The sequence below is a fragment of the Maniola hyperantus genome, chromosome 14 (assembly GCF_902806685.2).
Source record: "Maniola hyperantus chromosome 14, iAphHyp1.2, whole genome shotgun sequence".
Lineage (NCBI taxonomy): Eukaryota > Metazoa > Arthropoda > Insecta > Lepidoptera > Nymphalidae > Maniola > Maniola hyperantus.
In genome coordinates, this window is record NC_048549.1 from 203,414 (window position 1) to 225,396 (window position 21,983).

At 41.0% G+C, this 21,983-nt stretch overlaps 1 protein-coding gene across 1 annotated transcript in view; it reads right to left on the bottom strand.

Moving 5' to 3' along the window:
* mgl (low-density lipoprotein receptor-related protein megalin) overlaps positions 1–21,983 on the bottom strand; it is a 197,694-nt gene that overhangs the window by 22,848 nt on the left and 152,863 nt on the right. Inside the window, exons 3-10 of the mRNA XM_069502872.1 lie at positions 16,821–16,952; positions 7,095–7,203; positions 5,555–5,721; positions 4,799–5,053; positions 3,711–3,887; positions 2,958–3,181; positions 2,266–2,535; positions 266–1,871 (exon numbers count right to left, since the gene is read on the bottom strand). Of these exons, the coding sequence (XP_069358973.1) occupies positions 266–1,871; positions 2,266–2,535; positions 2,958–3,181; positions 3,711–3,887; positions 4,799–5,053; positions 5,555–5,721; positions 7,095–7,203; positions 16,821–16,952 (2,940 nt within the window). The remainder of the gene's footprint in view (positions 1–265; positions 1,872–2,265; positions 2,536–2,957; positions 3,182–3,710; positions 3,888–4,798; positions 5,054–5,554; positions 5,722–7,094; positions 7,204–16,820; positions 16,953–21,983) is intronic.

Consider the following 21,983-nt stretch of genomic DNA (forward strand, 5'->3'; position numbering starts at 1 on the left):
ATTAGCCCAACGCGCAACGTGTTCTGGCCTACATTTGCCACGTGTGGCCAGCTTGGTAGACCACGAGTAAATACTATCTTTCTTCTGGTTTATTATGCGTACAGGGAATATGTGGGAGCCAACGAACTTGATGTACTATGCACAACAAAAATGTTTTCTGTCTACAAAAGGTTTCGAAGTACAAAAATGTAAAAGTAAAAAAATAATCTCTCGAAAAATCTCTCCAATACTATAAAATATTGTAAAAGTAAAAAAATGAACTAACTGGTGCAGTTCTGTTCTTCGTCACTGTTGTCCAAGCAGTCATCGTCTCCGTCGCACACCCAGCTCTTGGGGATGCACCGCTGGTTGTTGCACGTGAAGTCCCAGGTGTTGGGACAGGCCTGCACTGGCGGCTCGGCGTTGGGATCCGCGATACAGCTGGTCTCATCCGGAGCTAATTTCTCACCGTACGGACAGCCACACTTCACAGTTAACAACTCAGTGTTATTCCTCGGTATCGCAAAGCAGAATTTCTGGCAGTTGCCATTGTTTATCGAGCACGGTTGATTTGGGTCGATCTTCTGGATCGCTTGGCTGTACACTTTGACGCCGTACAACCTGTTCGTCTGCGGCTCTCTAACCATGATGTCTTCCTGTTCTCCCGTCAGTTTATGCAAACGTACTATAGCATCTAATCTCCAATCGGTAATGTACATAAATTCTCCGTAAATCACTATTGAGAATGGATGCCTTATTAGTCTAGAATTGACAGTTTTAACATCTGTTCCGTCCAGTTTAGCGTGCTGTACGTGATCCAAGAGCGCGTCACACCAATAAACTCTGTTAGCATCGAAATCTATCGACAAACCATTCGGCCAACCCAAAGTGACATTCTCAAATACCAAAAGCCCACTTCCATCGGTATTCGCTCGACTTATGTTCGCGGGTCGGTCCCATTCTGAGAAAAATATGTATCCCTTATTAGGGTGTACAACTATCGCTCGGGGTCGTTTCAAATTTTTTAATAAAGTTCTCTTGTATGCTATATTTCTCGTAGATAGGACATTGAGCGTCCCTTTCCTCGAGTCGATATAATACAAGTTTTTGGACGCCCAGTCCACAGCCAAACCCTCGACTCCTTCATTCTGGGACGCCAAAACGATTTCTCTCGTCGTTCCATTTCTATGTACTCTATAAATAACATCTTGTAAAACGTCCGAGTAGTAAATATGTTCGTCTCTCGCATCGAAATCTAAGCCGACGAACCTCGCCCTCCTCGAAACGACCGGTAGAATCGCATCACTGAAACCCTCGATGACCGGGTTTAACACTTTTCCTTTAATAAACCTCTGCTGGGAATACATAAGGAACTCCTTAACTATATCACAGTTTCTTAAATCTGATTCTAAGCTATATCCTATATTGCACGCACACCTGTATCCCAAGCCTCCATTCTGCAAGGCTGTCACGATACACATTTGGGAGCAGCCTCCGTTGTTGAGTCCACACGGATTGTTCACTGACGTCTGTTTGAGAGAGTGCACCACTGTTAATGCTTTCGGTTCTCTTATATCTTTGGTCTTATAAATGGCCTGAATACTCGAGGAGCCTTCATATTTATTCACAGAACTGATTCCTTGTTTCGTGCTGTCAGACCAGTATACTCTGTCTCCAAAAAGAGCTAACCTGGAAGGACTTGGGACCTGTTGGCCTCTTAATACTAAAAATCTGTAGTTCCCATCGTAGTCAACGGTTTCGATGTAGTCCAATAGTGAGTCGCACCAGAAAATTCTCCTAGCGATGGTGTCGACTGCGATACCAGAGGCTTTGTACGTGGCTTCAGTTACGATTGATTTTGTATGGGTGCCGTCCATGTTGGCTCGGATAATCTACAAAAATTATTCATACTTTTGAAAGTTGATCTACTTATTAAAGTATCTAAAAAAAAGTTTTGTTAGTTCAATTTCTGCTGACCAAAAATGTACGCATTGAAAAAAATTATAAGCTTGCTATGTTGACGCAATTTGGTAGGTAGTTGAATTGAAAAGTAATTTCAAAACTTTAAGCTTTAACGGCGAAGGAAACCATCGTGAGGAAACCTACATACCTGAAAGGGTCCATTATGTTCTCAAAGGTGTATGAAGTCTGCCAATCCGCACTGGAACAGCGTGGTGGACTATGGCCAAACCCTTCTCACTCTGAGACGAGACCTGTAACTCAGTAGTGATCCGGCGAAGGGTGGATGATGATGAAATGTTAGTTCCTACAATATGGGCCACTTACTTGGCTACTATCGGCAACAAACATCAACCCCAGCGTTGGATCCAGGGCGATGTCTGCGGGGTTGGTGAGGTTGGAGCCCAGCACCACGGCGTGCCAGCGCCCGTCCAGCTCGAACACGTCGATCTTCTGGCCGATGGCATCCGCCACGTACAGCTTGTCGCCGACCCAGTCCACGGCCAAGGCGACGGGTGCCCAGGAGCCAGCGATGGTGATGTCGTTCCCTCCGTAGGTCGTGATGCCGGCTGGTGCGTTCAGTTGTTGCGAGTGGATCTGGGGACAGGAAAATGTTCGATTCAGAAACACTCATTAGTTCAGAGAGCCAGTGGTTAGAGATCGGGTCAATCCGTAGCTATGGATCGACCCATTTTCACACTACTGGCTTGTAACAGCTTTAGGTTACAGCTGTAACTTTCCATAAAATATTCGTTGCAGACTGCAGTAAAAATAATAATAATAATAAAAAGGAGATGAGATGATTGACCAATATAGTCAAAGGAATCTATCATTATTACTGTGGTTACAGACTTGCTTGCATAATTTCCAGACATTAATTCTGAGCAGTTTGAGAAATGATCTTTTCTGAAGTGAATTCAATTTCATTTTATGTTAAACGCGAGAACATCCTTGATCATTACATATTTTTTGAAAATAATTATATACAAACGCATTTAAAGAGACGGGAGAAAACTCACCTTTCTAGTCTTAAGATCAGACCAGAACAACATATTCCGTCGATAGTGGAAGTCCAGACCGGCTGCAGTTGAGGAGTTGGCGAGGGGCGACGGCGCTCGGCCGAGGAGGTCCAACCGCAGCACTCCGCGCTCGTGGGCTAAGGCTAACCATGCGCCTTCCGACCTGGCAGTACAGCGACCGCGTTCGCCGAGAGTGTAGCCGGGTGCACAGGCGCAGGTGTATGCTGGTAATTGGAAACAACGATTTTTTAAATTTATGGACTTGCACTTGGCTGCATTCAGACCTGGTGGCAAGTGCTGATGCAGCCTAAGACGGATCGCGCTTGCCTAGAAGATGCCTATTCACTCTTGACTTGAAGGTAGCCATATTAAAAGTCGAGAGGAAAACTATAAAATAAATAGCACGAAAGTTGTAATATTTAATTACTTGTTGCGATTGACAGTTTTTATGCTATTCTTTCTGTAAATTCAACCAATAGGGAGAAAATGTGGGTTAATCAGAAGTGATTGCGATTATCACACTTTAGTGGGGGGTAGAGAAGTAGGACAAGGGTGCGAAAATGCTGCAAGCAATCATCGGGAAAAGAGTCAAGGATCAATGGGCCCGGCAAGAATCAAATGAAGCCTGAGCGGAGACAGCTTTTCTGATGTTTTGCACATCGCGGTTCCGAGAAGGTTTCTTGTCAAAACGCTGCACTGCCTCCATCAGAGCAGTCGCAAATGCGCAGAGCAGAAGCATCGAAGACTACTCACATCCGGGAGTGTTGATGCAGAGCTGGTGGCAGGGCCCCCACTCGCGGCACTCGTCGCGGTCCACGCACGTGCGGTTGTCCGCAGACAGCGCCAGGCCGGCCACGCACGTGCACGCGCCGCCGTGCGGGGACGCCATGCACTTGTGCTCGCACTCTAGCACCGGGCACGATGATGTTGCTGGAACGGAAGGCAAAGGAATATTTGAATGATGACAAAACTTGGGAATGAGTTGCTTTAGCAGATTTAATAATTCAATATTAGATTGTTCAACAAGGAACTACAACAAGCCATTTCATAGAATCTCTATGAATGGGTTTTAGCTCCGAATAAGAGCTAGAGCGCACCACGGTGCGGTGAGTTGCGGTGCGTTTTAAAATCCGTAAATTCGAATTTAAATTTATCAAAATTCGGTGCGGAATTAATTCTGCAGTGCGCGCACTTCCATATAGTTCTATAGTTCCGTGGTGCGCGCTAGCTCTTAAGCACTCTACTTTTCTTTACTATGCTCTAGCCATACATCGATAAATCCCCCACTGCGCGGGTACAAGGTCAGAGACTTTTTGACGTGACACCAATTGTAGTTTACATAAATAAAGTGAGAGTATAGGAGTACAGGAGGCTCGGGCACTATATACAACACTTTTATGCTCAAGAACAGAAAAAGCAAACACTCCGCATAATGAAAATAAATCTCGGTCATGCAAGTTTCCTTACAATGTTTTCCTTCACCGTTAAAGCTAGTAATACTTATTTGCTTAGTACGCGCATAACTCCGAAAAGTTAAGAGGTACGTGCACTCAACTCAACCACATTAATCCCTAGAAATTTTCATTTTTAACTACCTTCCAAAAAGGAGGTGGTTCTCAATTCGGCTCGTTCTTATTTATTCTGATAAAAGTTACCCCTGTGCGCGATCTCATCCGGTAGTCGCAGTCTAAGATAGAAGCGGGCTAACCGGAACGCGTATGGTAGTTCCATTACATTGACCGGTTTCTGCACGCCATCGTAAGGAAACGCTAAATTGCTTGGCGGTACAGCTTTGCCAGTCGCTAACTAGTCTTCCACCAGACACAAGTATGTCAACTTACAGCAAGCAGTCTCTTCATCAGCATTGTCCTCGCAGTCCCTCTTGCCGTCGCAGAGCTGCGACCTCGCGATGCACTTGTGCGTGCCGCCCGGCCCGCCCTTGGGGCACAGGTACTTGTTGTCGGGGCACGCGATGGCCGTGCAGTTGGCCTCGTCGGAGCCGTCCGCGCAGTCCTTGTACCCGTCGCAGTGGTACGTGGCCGGGATGCACAGCGCGTTGCTGCAGCGGAACTGCCCGATGTGGCACGGTGGGAAATCTGGAACAATTTTAAAGATGAACTAGCTTATGCTCGCGACTTCGTCCGCGTGGACTACAATATTTCAAAACCCTATTTCACCCCCTTAGGAGTTGAATTTTCAAAAATCCTTTCTTAGCGGATGCCTACGCCATAATAGCTATCTGCATGCCAAATTTCAGCCCGATCCGTCCAGTAGTTTGAGCTGTGCGTTGATAGATCAGTCAGTCAGTCAGTCAGTCAGTCAGTCAGTCAGTCAGTCAGTCACCTTTCCCTTTTATATATATAGATTAGGGATATTGGCAAGGGGCGGACCAACAAATTCCTGAAAGCCCGGCAACGCATTGGCGGTTCCTCTAGTTTGCGGGTTTGAAAAATACTAAATCACTAAAACTACAAAATGAGGCAAATGATTATTTTTAGAAACTTAGTATAACAGTAACCCTAAGTTTTTGCTAGCGTTCTGGTTACACTCTGTATATCTAGATATAAGAGACAGAAAGTTATAGATGAGTTACTTACTACAATCAGCCTCGTCCGAGTTGTCCCCACAGTCGTCCTTGTGGTCACACTTGGCAGACGCGTCTATGCACTTGTCTCCGGCGGAGCACTTGAACTGGTCCAGCCTGCACGCCAGCGACTGTCCCGGGCATTCCTGTTCGTCTTTGCCTGTTCTGCAATCTAGATACCTGCAGAAGTTAATCTATTCATTTTCGTCCTATTAGGTGTAGGAATCAAAGGCACAGCAATTGATACATTTTGGCACGCTCTTCAGAACTCGAAGGGCACGAGAACTTCACAGCCATGAAATATATAATCCGTACAAAATGAGTTATCACGCGTCATTTTAACTTTGTGTCAACTGTCAGTTCAAAAGTAAGTACTGTAGGCTCAGAACAAGGACTATTAGAAGTAGCCCTATTGTGACACTTACTGTTAGAGAGAGATAGCTAAATGCATTTAAGCTCTTATTAGAACGTGACAAAATGATTGTGTTTTCTCCTTATCACCGTGGCCACTTTTTTTTGTTTGCCAAAATGTATTTGTACGTGAGTATTTGACAAACAACGTGAAGTGTAGAAGGAATGACATTTCACAAGTAAGAAAATCTGCTTGAGCGAGAGGGACTGAGGGCTGAGGGCTGAGGGGGCCACGCTAGTTGCAAATCTGGACATATCTGTGACTGTAGGTCGATTTCGTAAAACCTGCATCAGTTGTTCAGATTGGTTGAATTTGTGCGATTCTTGTTGCAACAATGCATTGTAGCCATAGTGAGTGAGCTGTCATTATCCCGCAATCGCGCAGCAGTTCACCTTTAAAGCAAGGACTAAAATCGTACTTTTGACATGACAGTTGACACATAAAGTTAAAATGGCGCATGAAAACTAATTTTGCACGCATTACATAATTTTTTTAAAAATTTAAGACCTATGTTTGGCTGCAAACACACCTGCAAGTTAGGATGCAGCCCAAGATGGAACGCGCTTGCAGAAGACGCCTGATGCTTGCCGGCAGTGATACCACAAACTTTCGAGATAAGTACCCGTAGTACAAGATTTTACGTCTCACCAAACGAAACCAAATTCGAGAGTCGAAATACTTCCGCGTTACAGTAAAATGGACCTAAACAGCCTTGAATTGAAGTCAAATATTCAATGCCACTGATTTTAATTTCGCAATGTTTCCGCTTGGAGCGCTGGCTGTAGAAGTGTAGACAAACTTGAGCTTTAAAACAAGGCATTTAAGATCCAGTTTACTGTAACGCGGAAGTATTTCGACTCTCGAATTTGGTTTGGTTTGGTGAGACGTAAAATCTTGTACTACGGGTAAAGAACTAATCCGTCAATCGAATCGTTACCTACTATCATAAACATTCAACAACGATTCGTGCAAAATTATGTAAAATGCAAGCAGAATTTCGTCCCTGCTAGTACCTACTACGGGATAATTTACTATCAATGAAAATTTAAATCAGAATTTATTCCCTTTATGGAATATCAGTCCTCATGCTTGTATAGTGGATATAGGGGGGAAAGGGGAAAAATGAGCGCTATGTACAAACCCGTCGCATTTCTTGTCCTTCGGTATGCAAGGCCCCTGTGTGGCCGCCTTGCCCGTCCCGGACGTCTCCAGCCCGCACTGGAAGTCATCTGCCTGGCATTTGCGGTACGCTGAAACCAAAACAAAACGTCAATTATTCTTGGACGTCCAACAGTTTTGAGTTTTCCAATATTTAAGAAATTTTTGGTAGAACAGTCGACGCAAATCCGTACCTAATACCACTCAATACTTTATATTATTTTATTTGACTAACCAACAACATTTACACATACACAAGTATTTACATACAAAAGGATTTATAACTAAAGGACACATAGCATAAACGTTAACAACTGGCTAGTACAAAAGATTTAGGTACAATGATGTTATGACTTTAAAAGGTAGTAAAGTAAAGCAAAATGTAATAAGGAATTAGCACGTTAAATCGGTTAAGTCTCATTACAAACTGATTAATTAGCTCCCTTTCGTAGGGAGATAATGACGTTACGACGAAAGCACAGTAGATACAGTAAATACAGAGCCAGCGCGTGCCAAACCTTCGTTATTTTATAAAAGCTGAAAGGTTATTTGTGTAACTCCGTCTTAAGTCTTACCTAAGTCAAAGTGCGCTCTATATAGATCACACCCTAAGGGTAAAATCTATTGAGCGCACTTTGACTTTGCTTAGACTTAAGACAGAGTTAAAACGGGACAGAGCTATATCTCACATAAATCTGTCTCGTTTTAACTTAATCTTAAGTCTAAGCAAAGTCAAAGTGCGTTTTATAGATCTCAGCCTAGGTGTCCGAACAAAATACGAGTATAAAAAAATTAAACCTCATACTTTGACGTAAGATTTTGTACAGCTATTTAATGACAGGTCATCATGAAAAATGAGCACATAGCGATGTCAACTAGGTAAGCAGTGCTTTTATGCCTCTATGACCTGCACGCCACTGCACACTAGGTTAGGTAGCTTGTGATTCGCATTAACAATAAATGAAGACTGTTAAATCGAGACAGCGTTATATCACTGTCTCTTTTCAACCGATATTTAAGTCTAGTCAAAGAGCAAAGTCAAAGTAGCTGCACTCTCCCCAGGTTGAAAGGCATCAGACATAAAACTTTTTAAGAAAATCTAACTTACATTTTCTATTTATCCGAAAGTGAAATAGCGAGCGAAACCGGGCCGCGCGGCTTGTCTATTGTAAGAACAAGGATCCGCTCAAAGTAAAAACTCTAGAGAGCGGTTTATCGAGCAAAGGTGTTAGTTTTTATAGGGCGCTTTCCTCTAGGGGTGGGCAAAACAACTCACTGAACAAAAGAGATGTACATATTTCTTATATCCAAGAGTAGTATCATTCTTTCAGGTAAGTTCTAGGTAAATCGTCCGTGACTTCACTTGTTAAGGCTCCCACTGAAAACCAGCGCTGCAGCTTGCTGCAGCATGATGCTGAGTGGGAGACCTATATTTGGTCACACGTACTTGTATATATATAGGTATTATTTTTTATTATTATATTTTTTTGTTATTAGTTTAATTATGTAGATTAACTTAATTAGCTTTTAAGGTTTATTGTAGTAGGTATTGTGATCAAATAAAAGTTTTCTTTCTTTCTTTCTTTCTTTCTTTCAGTACAATATTTCAGTAGCGATTGATATTTAGGGTTGCATACCCGAAGGGTACCAACGAGACCCTATTACAAAGCCTCCGCTATTCGCCCGTCCGTCCGGCTGTCTGTCAGCGGACCGTACCTACCTCGTGAACCGTGATAGGTAGATAGTTGAAATTTTCACAGAATGTGTATTTCTGTTGCCGCTATAACAAAAAAATTTACTAATTTTTTTTAAAACTGCCGCTATAAAAGTAAAAATTAAGTGATACTTATTTCTTTTACGATGGTACAGAACCCTTCTTATGCGAGTCCGACTCGCACTTGATCGATTTTTTTTATGCGAGTGCTTTACAACTTTACAGTATCTTAATTTCGAGGATAAGTAACGATGAAACGTAGAAGGCGCCATAGACTTAGTCGCAAAAGTAACTTCTTTCTGCTCTCTCTTGTCTCCGCACTTAAAGTTTCCGTCTATTGTGCGTACAAGACTAACTTATTCCCAGAACTTTTTTCGCGTGGATTGACGTTTTAAATTGGGATTTTTCAAAGTCATTCCTCAGAGTATGTACACAATGTGATACGAGTACAGTGAGCCGTTTGATGAACGCGTGAAGGAAAGATATAAAACAAAATGATACAGTTCAATTTTGTCCTTCATTCGTGCGAACTACCCGAGTCTACTTAGCTTGGAGTAATGCCATTTTCATATAAACCCGTGTGAAAACCCCCGATAGGGGGCGTCTTTGAATAGAGAGTGCACGTCGCTACGACCCAGCACACAGGATGCAGGGCCTTTGTTCGCTTGCCATATTTTTTTAAATAAACCCCAAGCAAAGGCTGTTATACAATAAAGTGAAACATAGTTCCATTGTTAACGTTATAAATATTTATTTAAGTAAATAAATTATATTATTATTATTTGAACTAGATACCTGTGCTCACTTTATTATTCAAAAGAGTTTATTTAAATTAAATGTTAGTTAAATGTTAAGATCTAAGGTTTTTAATATACAAAAAAAAGATTGAAACTTGTTCATGAAAACAAAATAGCCCCAAACACGACTCATCCTAATTCCTATCCTGTCATCAATCATCCCTACTTATAATAAGTATAAGTATCTAAGTCCGATTTTGATTAGGTGCAAAGATAACTTTAAGCCCGGGGAAGGACATAGGCTTTTTGGTCTTAAGTTAAAGTGTATTCAATTTAATTTAAAGTTTATAAAACCCTGGACAAAGCGAATGCTAAGTAACCAAACCAGAGTCCTAACCTGATCCTTGGCTGCAGCTCCTCATAACTTATTCCGTTCGTAATAGACTCGCCTTTGTGCTCGATTCGCTAAATTAAATGCTAATTTTCACTTAACATTTAACAAAGATGCGTGCCCGGCTACTTGACTTAGCATGAATTACTTAACATGTACAATGTACCTACAGTAAGTATAATTGAAGTTAGGGTTACGACATTTTTATAGGGTTCCCTTCCCGAAGGATGCCAACGGGACTAATTACAACGGGATTACTAAGCCTCCAAAGTATGTCCGTCTGTCTGTCTGTCAGCGGGCTGTATCTCGTGAACCATAGTTTTTAGATTTTTCCCCTCATGTCTGCTATAAGCTTCCTGCCAAATTTCATGATTCTAGGTCAACGGGAAGTACCCTATAGGTTTCTTAACAGACAGACAGACAACAAAGTGATCTTATAAGGGTTTCTTTTTTCCTTTTGAGGTACGGAGCCCTAAAAATTAAAACGGTAAATTAAAAAGTGTTACTTATTTCTTGTATGATACTTAGTACGGAACTCTTCGTGTACTAATACTACTCGCACTTGACCGATTTTTTAAGCAAATAAAGAATTCTAAGTACCGATTAATAAATAAAAAATATTTTTTCCAAGTTCCAACAGATATTTATTTAAGGAGCCCTAGGTCTTCTTGGAACAATACATCAGGAGTATTTGTGTAGTGAACTCGACAGTTCTTCAATATGGCGGAGGCATGTTCTGGCGAAAGTTTTAATGGAGGGCAATTATTGTGCTCTTTTCTTTTATTTCTTTCTTTTCTTCACGCTCGCCGCTTTCGCACTTTTGATATTTAATAACTGAAAGAAATTGCTAAGTATTGTGAGCGATCGTGAACTAAATTGTTAATTAACTTTAGTTTTCTAAATACAAGAGAATTCGCTGGGTCTAGACATTTGAGATTTTGCATTAAATTTTCTTTGTAACATCTTTATGTTACAAAGAAAATTTAATACCCCCCACTAAGAAAGGATTGCACGCCTGAGAGTTCTCCATAATTTTCCACACTTGGCCAGCGTGGCGGACTATATCCTAAACCGCACAGGTCTCCCCCACCGCAATGAGAAAGGTTTAGGCCATAGCCCGCCTCTGGCCAAGTGCGAATTGGCAGACTTCACACACATTTGAGAACATTATGCAGAACTATGGAGCATGCAGGTTTCCTCACGATGTCTTTCCTTCACCGTTAAAGCAAGTAATATTCATAAGCCCGAAAAGTTAGAGGTACGAACCTCAGACCTCCCGAATAGGAGGCGGACGTCTTAACCACTAGGCTGCCACGGCTCGATAAATTTTGTAGATATGACGCACAAACATAGACAAAAATATCGACCGCAAAAATGATCGATAAAATATTTCATTTTCAGAAAAAGATATTAGGTAGGTTTAGGTATAAGTCCCGCAAATTGCTATTGCGCTGGAACCATGTCTCATTAACATCGAAATGATGTCATTTTGACGTCAGCCGAAATAAAAATATACCATCAGCTCGAAACTTCAGTCTAGTACTGACGTCACTAAAATGGCGGCCACGAGCATTAGCAATTCGCGCGACTTATACTAATGAACGACCCGTTTGATAGTAGGTAGATATCCCTTTGATCGTGAAAGTCGTGATCGTAAAATAGACCGTGAAATCATGCAAACGTATATTGCCGACACAGTTTGCAGCATTTTACGTCTGTCTCCAGATTGGGGACATTCCGACGTAAAGAACTCTTCATCCAGGGTTGGACCCTTCCTTGATCGGTTTTGATCTTAGGGCTCGAACCCACAGAACGCGCGACGGCCACAATTAGGTACAACATGCCAGGACGCGTGAACATAACAGAACAACAGAACATCACACTGGCGCGTACCAACTGCCAAGGTTTAAAGGTAAGACATTCCATACAATAGTCCACCACAAGGGCTAAGTACGGATTAGCCACACACCTTTGAGAACTCACGCATGCAGGTTTTAAAACACACATATCTCCGAAAAAGTTAGAGGTGCGTGCCCGGGATCGAATCCCTAACTTCCCGAATTGGAGGCCCGCATGCACCTCTAACTTTTCGGGCAATTGAATATTACTTGCTTTAACGCTAAAGGAAAACATTGTGAGAAAACCTACATAATATTCCATAATATTCTCAAAAGATGTGTGAAATCTGCCAGTCCTGTTGAGATTAGCTGCCGTGCCAGAAATTCGGTCAGAACAACATTATGTATTAAAACTTGACGACCTCCCTGGCGCAGTCGTGAGCGCTGTGGTCTTATGTGAGCGCTGTGGTCTTATTAGTGGGAGGTCCCGGGTTCGATTCCTGGCAGGGGTTTGGAATTTTATAATTTCTAAATTTCTGGTCTGGTCTGGTGGGAAGCTTCGGCCGTGGCTAGTTACCACCCTACCAGCAAAGCCGTGCCGTCAAGCGATTTAGCGTTCCGGTACGATGCCGTGTAGAAACCAAAGGGGTACGGGTTTAATAAAAACTGCCATATCCCTTCCAGGTTAGCCCGCTATCATCCTAGACTGTATCATCACTTACCATCAGGTGAGATTGCAGTCAAAGACTAACTTGTATCTGAATTAAAAAAAAAAAAAAAAAAAAAAACTTCAAGGAGCTCACATTCCGGAGGAGGACACATTCCGTCGCGCATTATGTGTGTACAAGGCTTTAACGGCTCGACCCTTTCGTGACCGTTAACACATCTGCTTATTATACGCAGCTTCCTTTGCACATAAAATGCGCCGTTTTATGAACACTTTTCCCTTATTAAAGTCCATCTTTGCATAGAATATGTATCTGAAATAGGCTGGACAGGGATAAGTTCCGTGAGTGACAAAGCATAGAAGGCATGTTTCTAATAATAGCCAACTTAAGGCTTTAGCAGCGGACTGAAATCCGAAAGGTCTGCGGATAAAACCTCACCGTTGCACTTTAGACGTACCCATCCCAAAGTCCTAGCGCAAGCTTGATTTACATGGCTAATATTCTTTAGAAAAAAAATGACATTCGAAAATAGGGGCCACAATTTCATTAAATTCGTTACTTCAACCAATTAAATAAGCTGTGATAGCCTAGTGGTTAGGACGTCCGCCTTCTAATCGGAGGTCGGGGGTTCGATCCCGGGCACGCACCTTTAACTTTTGGGAGTTATGTGCGTTTTTAATTAATTAAATATCATTTGCTTTAACGGTGAAGAAAAACATCGTAAGGAAACCTGCACGCCTGAGAGTTCTCCATAATGTTCTCAAAGGTGTGTGAAGTCTACCAATCCGCACATGGCCAGCGTGGTAGACTATGGCCAAAACCCTTCTCACTCTGAGAGGAGACCCGTGCTCTGTAGTGAGCCAGCGATGGGTTGATTATGATGATCATGATCAACCAATTAAATTAGCATAAATGTAACGGGCTCACGATGGATTCATCTATATGTGATACACTGACCGTAAAGTGACAGTTACAGAGGTATGATTGAGTTGCAGATATGTACGGTAGAGACTAAATGCAGTGCCCATTGCGGTAGATATGTCGTTATGCTATTATGGAGCGTATAGAATATTTCTATGCTTTGTCGTTCACTGGATGTTCTCTGATTGGTAGCTGCACAGAAATTAATTAATTCCCGCCTCTAGGCTCAGTAAAGTTAGCAATTCATTTGCTCGTAATTCCATACGTTTCTATAATAAGCTTCCAGAAGACATATTGGAGATGTCTCTCAACAAGTTCAAAGTTTTCATAAAACGTAAACTAATTGAAAAATCCTATTACAATGTAAAGGATTATTTAAATGATAAGCAAGCTTGGGAATGAGTTGCTTAACGACTTTGTGATAGTTCTAATAAGTTTCAATAATTTTGTAAAGTGGTGATAATAAAAAAAATACCCGGCTGAGTTTGTTGTGGGCTCTTCTTAGACCTGGGCGCGTTTGGAACCCTCGTAGCTTTAGTTTTAAGTTTGCGTTATAATTATCACCACTATATCTTACAAATCTAACACTATACCAGACAATCAATAAGAGTAATTTATTACCAATTTTGAATAAATCATTTTGACTTTTGACTTTTGACTTTTAACTGAATTTGACCCACATTAGGTACTTTCATTAAATGATAAGGGAAGTAGTTTGTACTTGCCTTCATACAACAAATTTTGTATTTATTAAATACCTTTTAAACGTATATTTACTTCAAACATCGTACCTGTAGCGAGCGACTCTGCGAGCTGAAGTCAAAATTTGCATTTAATCTCGACTTCCCATCAGGGTTATCAACTTACGGGTCAAGTAATTTTTAGTTTCTCAGAACCGGAATTTTCACATAATTTTGAATTCTGGTTTCTTTCAATATTCTTAAAACGATTGAATTGTATCGATAAAATAAAAAAGTGGCTTTTGATTTAACATTATAAATTAAAATACGAAAAAATCAAGGCTTATTTAAGAACGAAGTGCGAGTCGGACTCGCACACGAAAAGGGTAAAATCGTACAAGAACTAATACTTTTTATTTTTATTATTTGTCGTTATAGCGGCAGTAGAAATACACATTCTGTGAAAATTTCAACTCTTTACCTACTACGGTTCCCGAGATACAGCCCGCTGACAGACATACGGACGGACGGACGCGGACGGGCAGACAGTGTGGTTTGCATTTGTAGCTCCACTAAGCATCTCTGATAAAGGAGGTGTAAGGAGGACATTTGATATTTTTAATAGTTAGGACTTAGGACAGTCGAATTCGGACTCATTTGCTTTGTTTTCATGATATCGTAGATTTATTACTTTTTAGTACAGTACATTTTATAAAAAGCTTTACATGTCTCACACCCGATATTACTCATTAGCCCGACTAGTTTCGAACCCATCCGGGGTTCTTTTTCACACGTGAGTAAAGCCAGGTGTGAGACATGTATTATGGAAATCACTATATATATATATAGATATTATTAGTTTATATATTTATAGTTTAAAAAAGCTTTTACTATAAAAAAGTGTTTTGTAACTAAAATTTAACGGCGCAGTGGCAGCCCTAGCTGTTTTGAGCTCAACAAAGGAGCCAGTATTATGAGCGGAATGCATAATGAGACGAAGTGGCTGCAACTCGCAACTAATTCACATTACTTAACACAACAATATTGCGAATCTCGTCAAAATCGTCGCCCGTCGAAAAAGCGCGCGAGCGAGAACACTCTATGGCTGCGTATTACAAAGGAAAACACTTATCTAAATAATAATCGTAGTAAACAATCCTTTGCGTTTCACGAAAAGTGAACTTTTCCATTTACATTAACAAGTGCAAAAATTCACTTTCCATGAAAAACTACCACTAGAATATTATCATCGCTATTGATCTTGATGTTTGTGATTGGTTGGTCACAAAAAATGTTTAACTTTGACTTTTTCCTTTGTCACACAAAGGAAAAAAGTTTATCCATGGACTTAAACGCACATATTTTCTTTACTTTGTTTCTTAATGTTTTTGTAATTATGTCAATGGTGTCTTGTCATGTTTATGGTGTATTTATTTTTGTGCCAAATTAATTTTATCTTATCTTATACTAACTTCTCTTCGTAGATAGAGTATAGATATCTCATATCGTATATTACATACGACCTAATCCAGCAATGTCTAATCTCAGAGGAGTTAAGAAGTGAGTTAAATCCAACTTATAATAAGTTTGAAGACGGCGCGTCCGCGTCGTGTCGGACGTGTGTCGGACGCATTCGATCCCAACTTTGAACATTTCGCCAATATCGGCCCGACTCATTCACTTCCTCCACTTTCCAATCCCGCAGCGATAGGTCTAGCGATAGGATAACGTATAAATAGGTCGTATGTTTATTTGTATGAAATAGCTTGTAGGAAGTTGAGCCGAAGAAAGTACCTACCTATAAAAGGTTTTGAATTTAGGGTTCCAAATTGGAATTACTTTAAATCAACGACCGATATTATATGTTACGACGCACTAAATGCGTCAGTCCATTTTGCGGGCTAGAACTCGTTTTTGCTTTATAACTTGACTAGCTTATGCCCGCGACTTCGTCCGCGTGGATTACACAAATTTTAAACCCTTAATTTGGGTTGATCGTTAACTATGAGATTTTAACATAATATGAGCTTAATAAAATATGTCATACTGCTAATTGCAAAAATATTAACTACAAAACTTCTTTATAGACACTTCAAAACTGACAGACTTTCATACAAACTTCAAACCCCTATTTTACCCCTGTAGGGGTTAACTTTTGAAAAATCATTTCATAGCGGATGCCTACGTTATAATAGCTATCTGCATGCCCAATTTCAACGCGATCCGTTTAGTAGTTTGAGCTGTGCGTTGATAGATCAGTCAGTCATTCAGTCAGCCACCTTTTCCTTTTATATATATAAGATATCTGGTATTATACTAATTATAACAGTATCATAGAATACAATATACATTATTGAATGATCCATCTAGTGTACATAGAGATTGATTGGTTATGCTACATTAACGCAAACATAAATATTGTAAGCAAGAACTTGACTTTTCTCAGACTTAAACAGAACTAAAGATCTTTCTATTAAACGTATCTACTATGATTTTTCGCAGATTTAAACTCCGTCTAAGATCTTTCTATAAAGTGTACTCTGACTTTTTGAGACTTATAATAGTTATAATAAGAAAATATTGTTACTAACACACCGCTGGTAATTATAATGTTAGTAAAAATATGGACTCAGTCTGAAATAAAAGATTATTTATATTATATTTATTTAATACCTACCTGATTTTTGTGAATGACGCCCTACACTATAGCTAGATCTCAGCCGAGCGTTTGAAGTGGAATAAATAAGGGTGTATACTCACTGCAGTCAGCCTCGTCAGTGCCGTCCACGCAGTCGACGTGCATGTCGCAGCGGTAGTGCGGCGGGATGCAGTACGTCTTGTTCCACACGTACTGGCCGCACGTCAGCTGCCCCGCCTCGCACTCTGGCGGCGCTGGAACACAGAAACACATTCCATTCATATCATACTACATGCATATCGCCCCGAACTGAGACCTCGCGGTGTCCCATAATTCCCCATAGTTTTATAATGTTAACAGCGCCATCTATTAACATTATTGTGAAGTTATGTTAAAAATACTGATACCAATGAAAAATGAAATGAGTTCGTTTCTTTATTTTAGACTAGATGATGCCCGCGACTTCGTCGGCGTGGATTTAGAAGTCTTTGATTATCCGGAATAAAAACTATGCCCTTCCCCAGGATGCAAGCTATCTCTGTACTAAATTTCGTCAAAATCGGTTGAACGGATGGGCCGCGAAAGGCTAGCAGACAGACAGACACACTTTCGCATTTATAATATTAGTATGGAAGTATGGATTTTACTATTGTAGTTATTGTAGTAGGTTATAGGTACCTACTACTGAAGTATTTTTAGGTTATTGTAATAGCGGAAAATTCCTCTCATCAATCAACCCGTGTGAACACCAGCTTACACCCATGACTGACTCGCCGCGAACCATCGACGCGCTGAGCCTTTGTCCTTACAGAGTTAGCTTACATCCCGGGGAAGGACATAGGCTACTTTTTATCCAGGAAAATCAAAGAGTTTTCACGGTATTTTTAAAAACCTAAATCCACGCGGACGAAGTCGCGGGCATCATCTAGTGTGCCATAAACAAGCGACACACGTCAAAAGCTCACATCCGGCGTCGCCAGCCGCGCGTGAATGGCCCGCCCGCCTAACTCCCCGCCCGCCCATTGTTGCACACAGGAATGACAGTGTCATTTTTCGCGCGCATTCTCTCGGCGCGCTAAAATGGCCGACGCGGGAAAAATAGGCTTAGCTCGTGTCACGTGTCAAATGGGCGACGTAATAGCGCTCCGTACTTCGCGAAGCGGCCCGGGATAATACATAGCGCTTACGTATCCTGGGATTTAACCCGGTCTGTTTGCACCGCATGGCTTAAAGTACAGTGCTACGGTGCTATGCTACGATTTATCTATAATACGTTTGCTACATATTTTGCTTGTTACATATTTTTCCTATCAAAGCAAAGCAAAAATTGGAAAAATATGTAACAAGCAAAATCGTAAAGGAACTAATTATTCATCATCATCATCATTTTATCAACCGATAGACGTCCACTGCTGGACATAGTTTAGTATAGGGCTCTCTTTATTACGTATTCCCATACAAATAATAGACAAAAATCGAAGTAGGCGTTAACCATTTTGAGGCATCAAGCAATCACAAATATGTTTTCAAAGACATTCGAAATTCAATTCGAATAAGTTTCCGCCTTAGAGTTTTAAACTTTCATTTAATGAATTGGTTGTGAACGTAGAAATATAATTGGATGTATATATTCAAAGGCATAGCCGTGATAGCCTAGTGGTTAGAACCGCTTCCTAATAGGAGGTCGGGGGTTCGATCCCGGGCACGCACCTCTAACTTTTCGGAGTTATGTGCGTTTTTAAGTAATTAAATATCAGTTGCTTTAACGGTGAAGGAAAACATCGTGAGGAAACCTTCATGCCTGAGAGTTCTCAAAGGTGTGTGAAGTCTACCAATCCGCACATGGCCAGCGTGGTAGACTATGGCTAAACCCTTCTTCAGAGGAGACCCGTGCTCTGCAGTGAGTGTCTTTAGTGAATTACGGGAGCCAAAATACGGTTGGCACAATTTGGTTCGATACAAAAAAATTGCGAAGTTTCCACAAAATATGCATTTTTTACACGGGAGAAAAACCAGTTTTATTCGAATGATATAAAACCAATTTCAATAAAATTTCGTATTTACGTTCAACGTTTAATACACTAAGGGATTACGGTTTATTTTATGGCAATTGGCAATGTAGAGAAAACAAATCTTTCAAACCGAACCCCAGATAACTTTGAATTTGCGTAGAGGTCCGTAATTCAATTGGTCCTAGAAAGGGCTTCACACACTGAAGGGCCCTCAGTTGATGGAGTGTCGACACTGATTGCAGCGCGGGCACGACCTTTGTGCTAATGACGGTAGACGATTGATCCCGGTTGCGTGCTGAGAATGTTTATATACTCCCCCCCTCCCCGAAGTCCTTTCGTTAGTGCGTATTTACAATCGGCGTTTGAACTATACTTTAGTTTTCCTCAGTTTGCTTAAAAGATAAACAAATCTCAGGAACATTGTAATAAACGCGTAAGCGACGCGATTTGCCCGGCGGTTTAGACCTTCTGGAGTTAGGTTTTTCAGTTTGCAGTAACAAGGTCACATGGGACGCATAAAGTGCGTCTCCTACGTATTTCATACCTTTTAAAAGCATTTTCATTCGTTGATTTTTTTTTCTTTACAGTGATTTCACAGGCGACTTTTCATTTCACTTTTACAATAATTTTGTTCAATTATTTAAGTATGGACAAATTATTATCAAGATCAATAACACTCATATTTCATATGTGGTTTTTCGTAATGTACAAAATCCAATTGTTTGCTGGAAGCTGGAAGGCGTCCCACACTACGCTTGCTTATACGCAGTCTCCACTCTAGGACTTTCCGGCTCCAACGGACATCGCCTCTACGACAGGCAAGGCCTGCCCACTGCCACTTCAGCTTCCTAATGGTTTGGACTATGTCAGTGACCTTGGATCTCCTCAAATGTAATAATTTTCAAACTGTAAGATTTTGCGTTGTGATTTTGTACAGGCTACTTTTTAGGGTAGCGAGTGGTGCATATGAAAAGGCTTTTTAGGGTAGCGAGTGGTGCATATGAAAAGGCTTTTTAGGGTAGCGAGTGGTGCATATGAAAAGGCTTTTTAGGGTAGCGAGTGGTGCATATGAATAGGCTTTTTAGGGTAGCGAGTGGTGCATATGAAAAGGCTTTTTAGGGTAGCGAGTGGTGCATATGAAAAGGCTTTTTAGGGTAGCGAGTGGTGCATATGAAAAGGCTTTTTAGGGTAGCGAGTGGTGCATATGAAAAGGCTTTTTAGGGTAGCGAGTGGTGCATATGAAAAGGCTTTTTAGGGTAGCGAGTGGTGCATATGAAAAGGCTTTTTAGGGTAGCGAGTGGTGCATATGAAAAGGCTTTTTAGGGTAGCGAGTGGTGCATATGAAAAGGCTTTTTAGGGTAGCGAGTGGTGCATATGAAAAGGCTTTTTAGGGTAGCGAGTGGTGCATATGAAAAGGCTTTTTAGGGTAGCGAGTGGTGCATATGAAAAGGCTTTTCACGTGATTTTTCACATGCTACTTGTGAAATGCTACTTGTCGGAGTGATCGCACTAATCACGGTGAACGACTGATCCCTGCAGCGTGCGGTGAATGTTAATTTCCTCCCCGAAGTCGTTTAGTTGGCACAGAGTTACAATCGGCGTGTAAATAACGTGGAACGGCACTCATTGTGCCGCTCACTGTCTGGGCCTTATTTATTGGTTTGGTTAAGATCCGTACCCAATGGGCGCCAACGGGACCCTATTACTAAGTCTCCGCTGTCGGCTGCGACACTGACCCGTCCCGGCTTCGCACGGATTTCAAAAGAATAAGACAGCATTTTCGTAGAAAGCTCTCAGTCAGCTTGATTTCTTTCGACATCTTGAACAATTATCGTCATATTTCAACAAATTAATATAAAACAATATGTGTATTTATTTTACTTTATTAGTACACCTTTCACGCTTTCTTTCATTTTTATAATATCCTCTACCCTAAGGTTGCCTGGAAGAGATCGCTATTTTAGCGATAAGGCCGCCTATTGTACTTGCAAACATCTTTGTTTTGGTTTTGGTGTATGGTGTACAAACAATAAAGAATATTTTACTTTACTTTACTTTAACAATATTAAACTATACGTCTATACCTTCCCTTTGAATCATAATTGATGAAAATCGCATTAAAATCCGTATTTAAAAAAATATAACAGAGAGACAAGCGGCGGGAAACGACTTCTAAGTATGTAGAGATTATGGAATGTTTCGCTCACTAAGAACTGTACAAGACACATAAAAATATTAATTAAAATTAAAATGGAATCTTCACTACCATCACGAAACGCTTCTCCAACTTTGTACGTGAGCTCAGAGCTCTAGGGTTGTCACTTGCGCTAAATTTCTAGGAGTGTGACACGTCTGTTGAAAAATTAATCAATTGCGACTTGCGAGTCGAACTCGCACACATAGGGTCTTGTAGCATCGTACAAGAAATAACACTTGTAAATTATTTTAATTTTCATGGCGGCCATTTTGATTTTTTTTATTATTTGTTGTTATACATATTCTATGAAAATTTTAAGTCTTTTACGTATCTCTGGAGATACTGAACTTTTAAAACATTTTGATTACTTAATGTGAGGCACCTTAGGACCCCAACGTTTATCGGTATTTCGAACTATGTGCCCTGCCCATTGCCACTTCAGCTTCGCAAGGAATTACACCGTTTTGTTCGCCAGCTCCTCTTGACAACCCTAGCGCGAACGTAACTGCACTTGGCAACACGTGTTCCCGTCAGAACTTCCCAAGTTCTAAGCCGCAGCCTTAATGCATTCCAGGAAAGTCAGGGAAAGCCAATACCACGGTAATGTTATCTATACAGTATTGTAACTCGGCCGTATCTTTGAAAAAATACCTACAGCAGCGCGGTACGTAAACATGCGATAGGGCTGCCTGCCTCCAGCATTTTAATTACATTTGCTTACTTTGTGTTTAAATAATATGTACTTGTCATTTGCCTACTTTGTGTTTAAATATGTACTTGTGATATTAAATATGTACTTGAACTTATTTTTAGTAAAAAAATCGCGCGGTTATTAAAAAAACAAAACACCGTCCGTTCGTCACTGCGGCACAGTCGCGACTGGCTGCACCGCGAGCGCACCGCGAGATCGAGGCACGTAGGTAAGTATAGCTCCGCCCGTTTGTATGAAGTTGGAATACTGCTTAGATAACATTACCGTGGCAATACGAACACTGGATTAAGGTGGAAGACACGGTCTGCCCGCGAAATTCTAATTTAATTTGGTTTTTCACAATTTGTAAACTAATACGACAAAG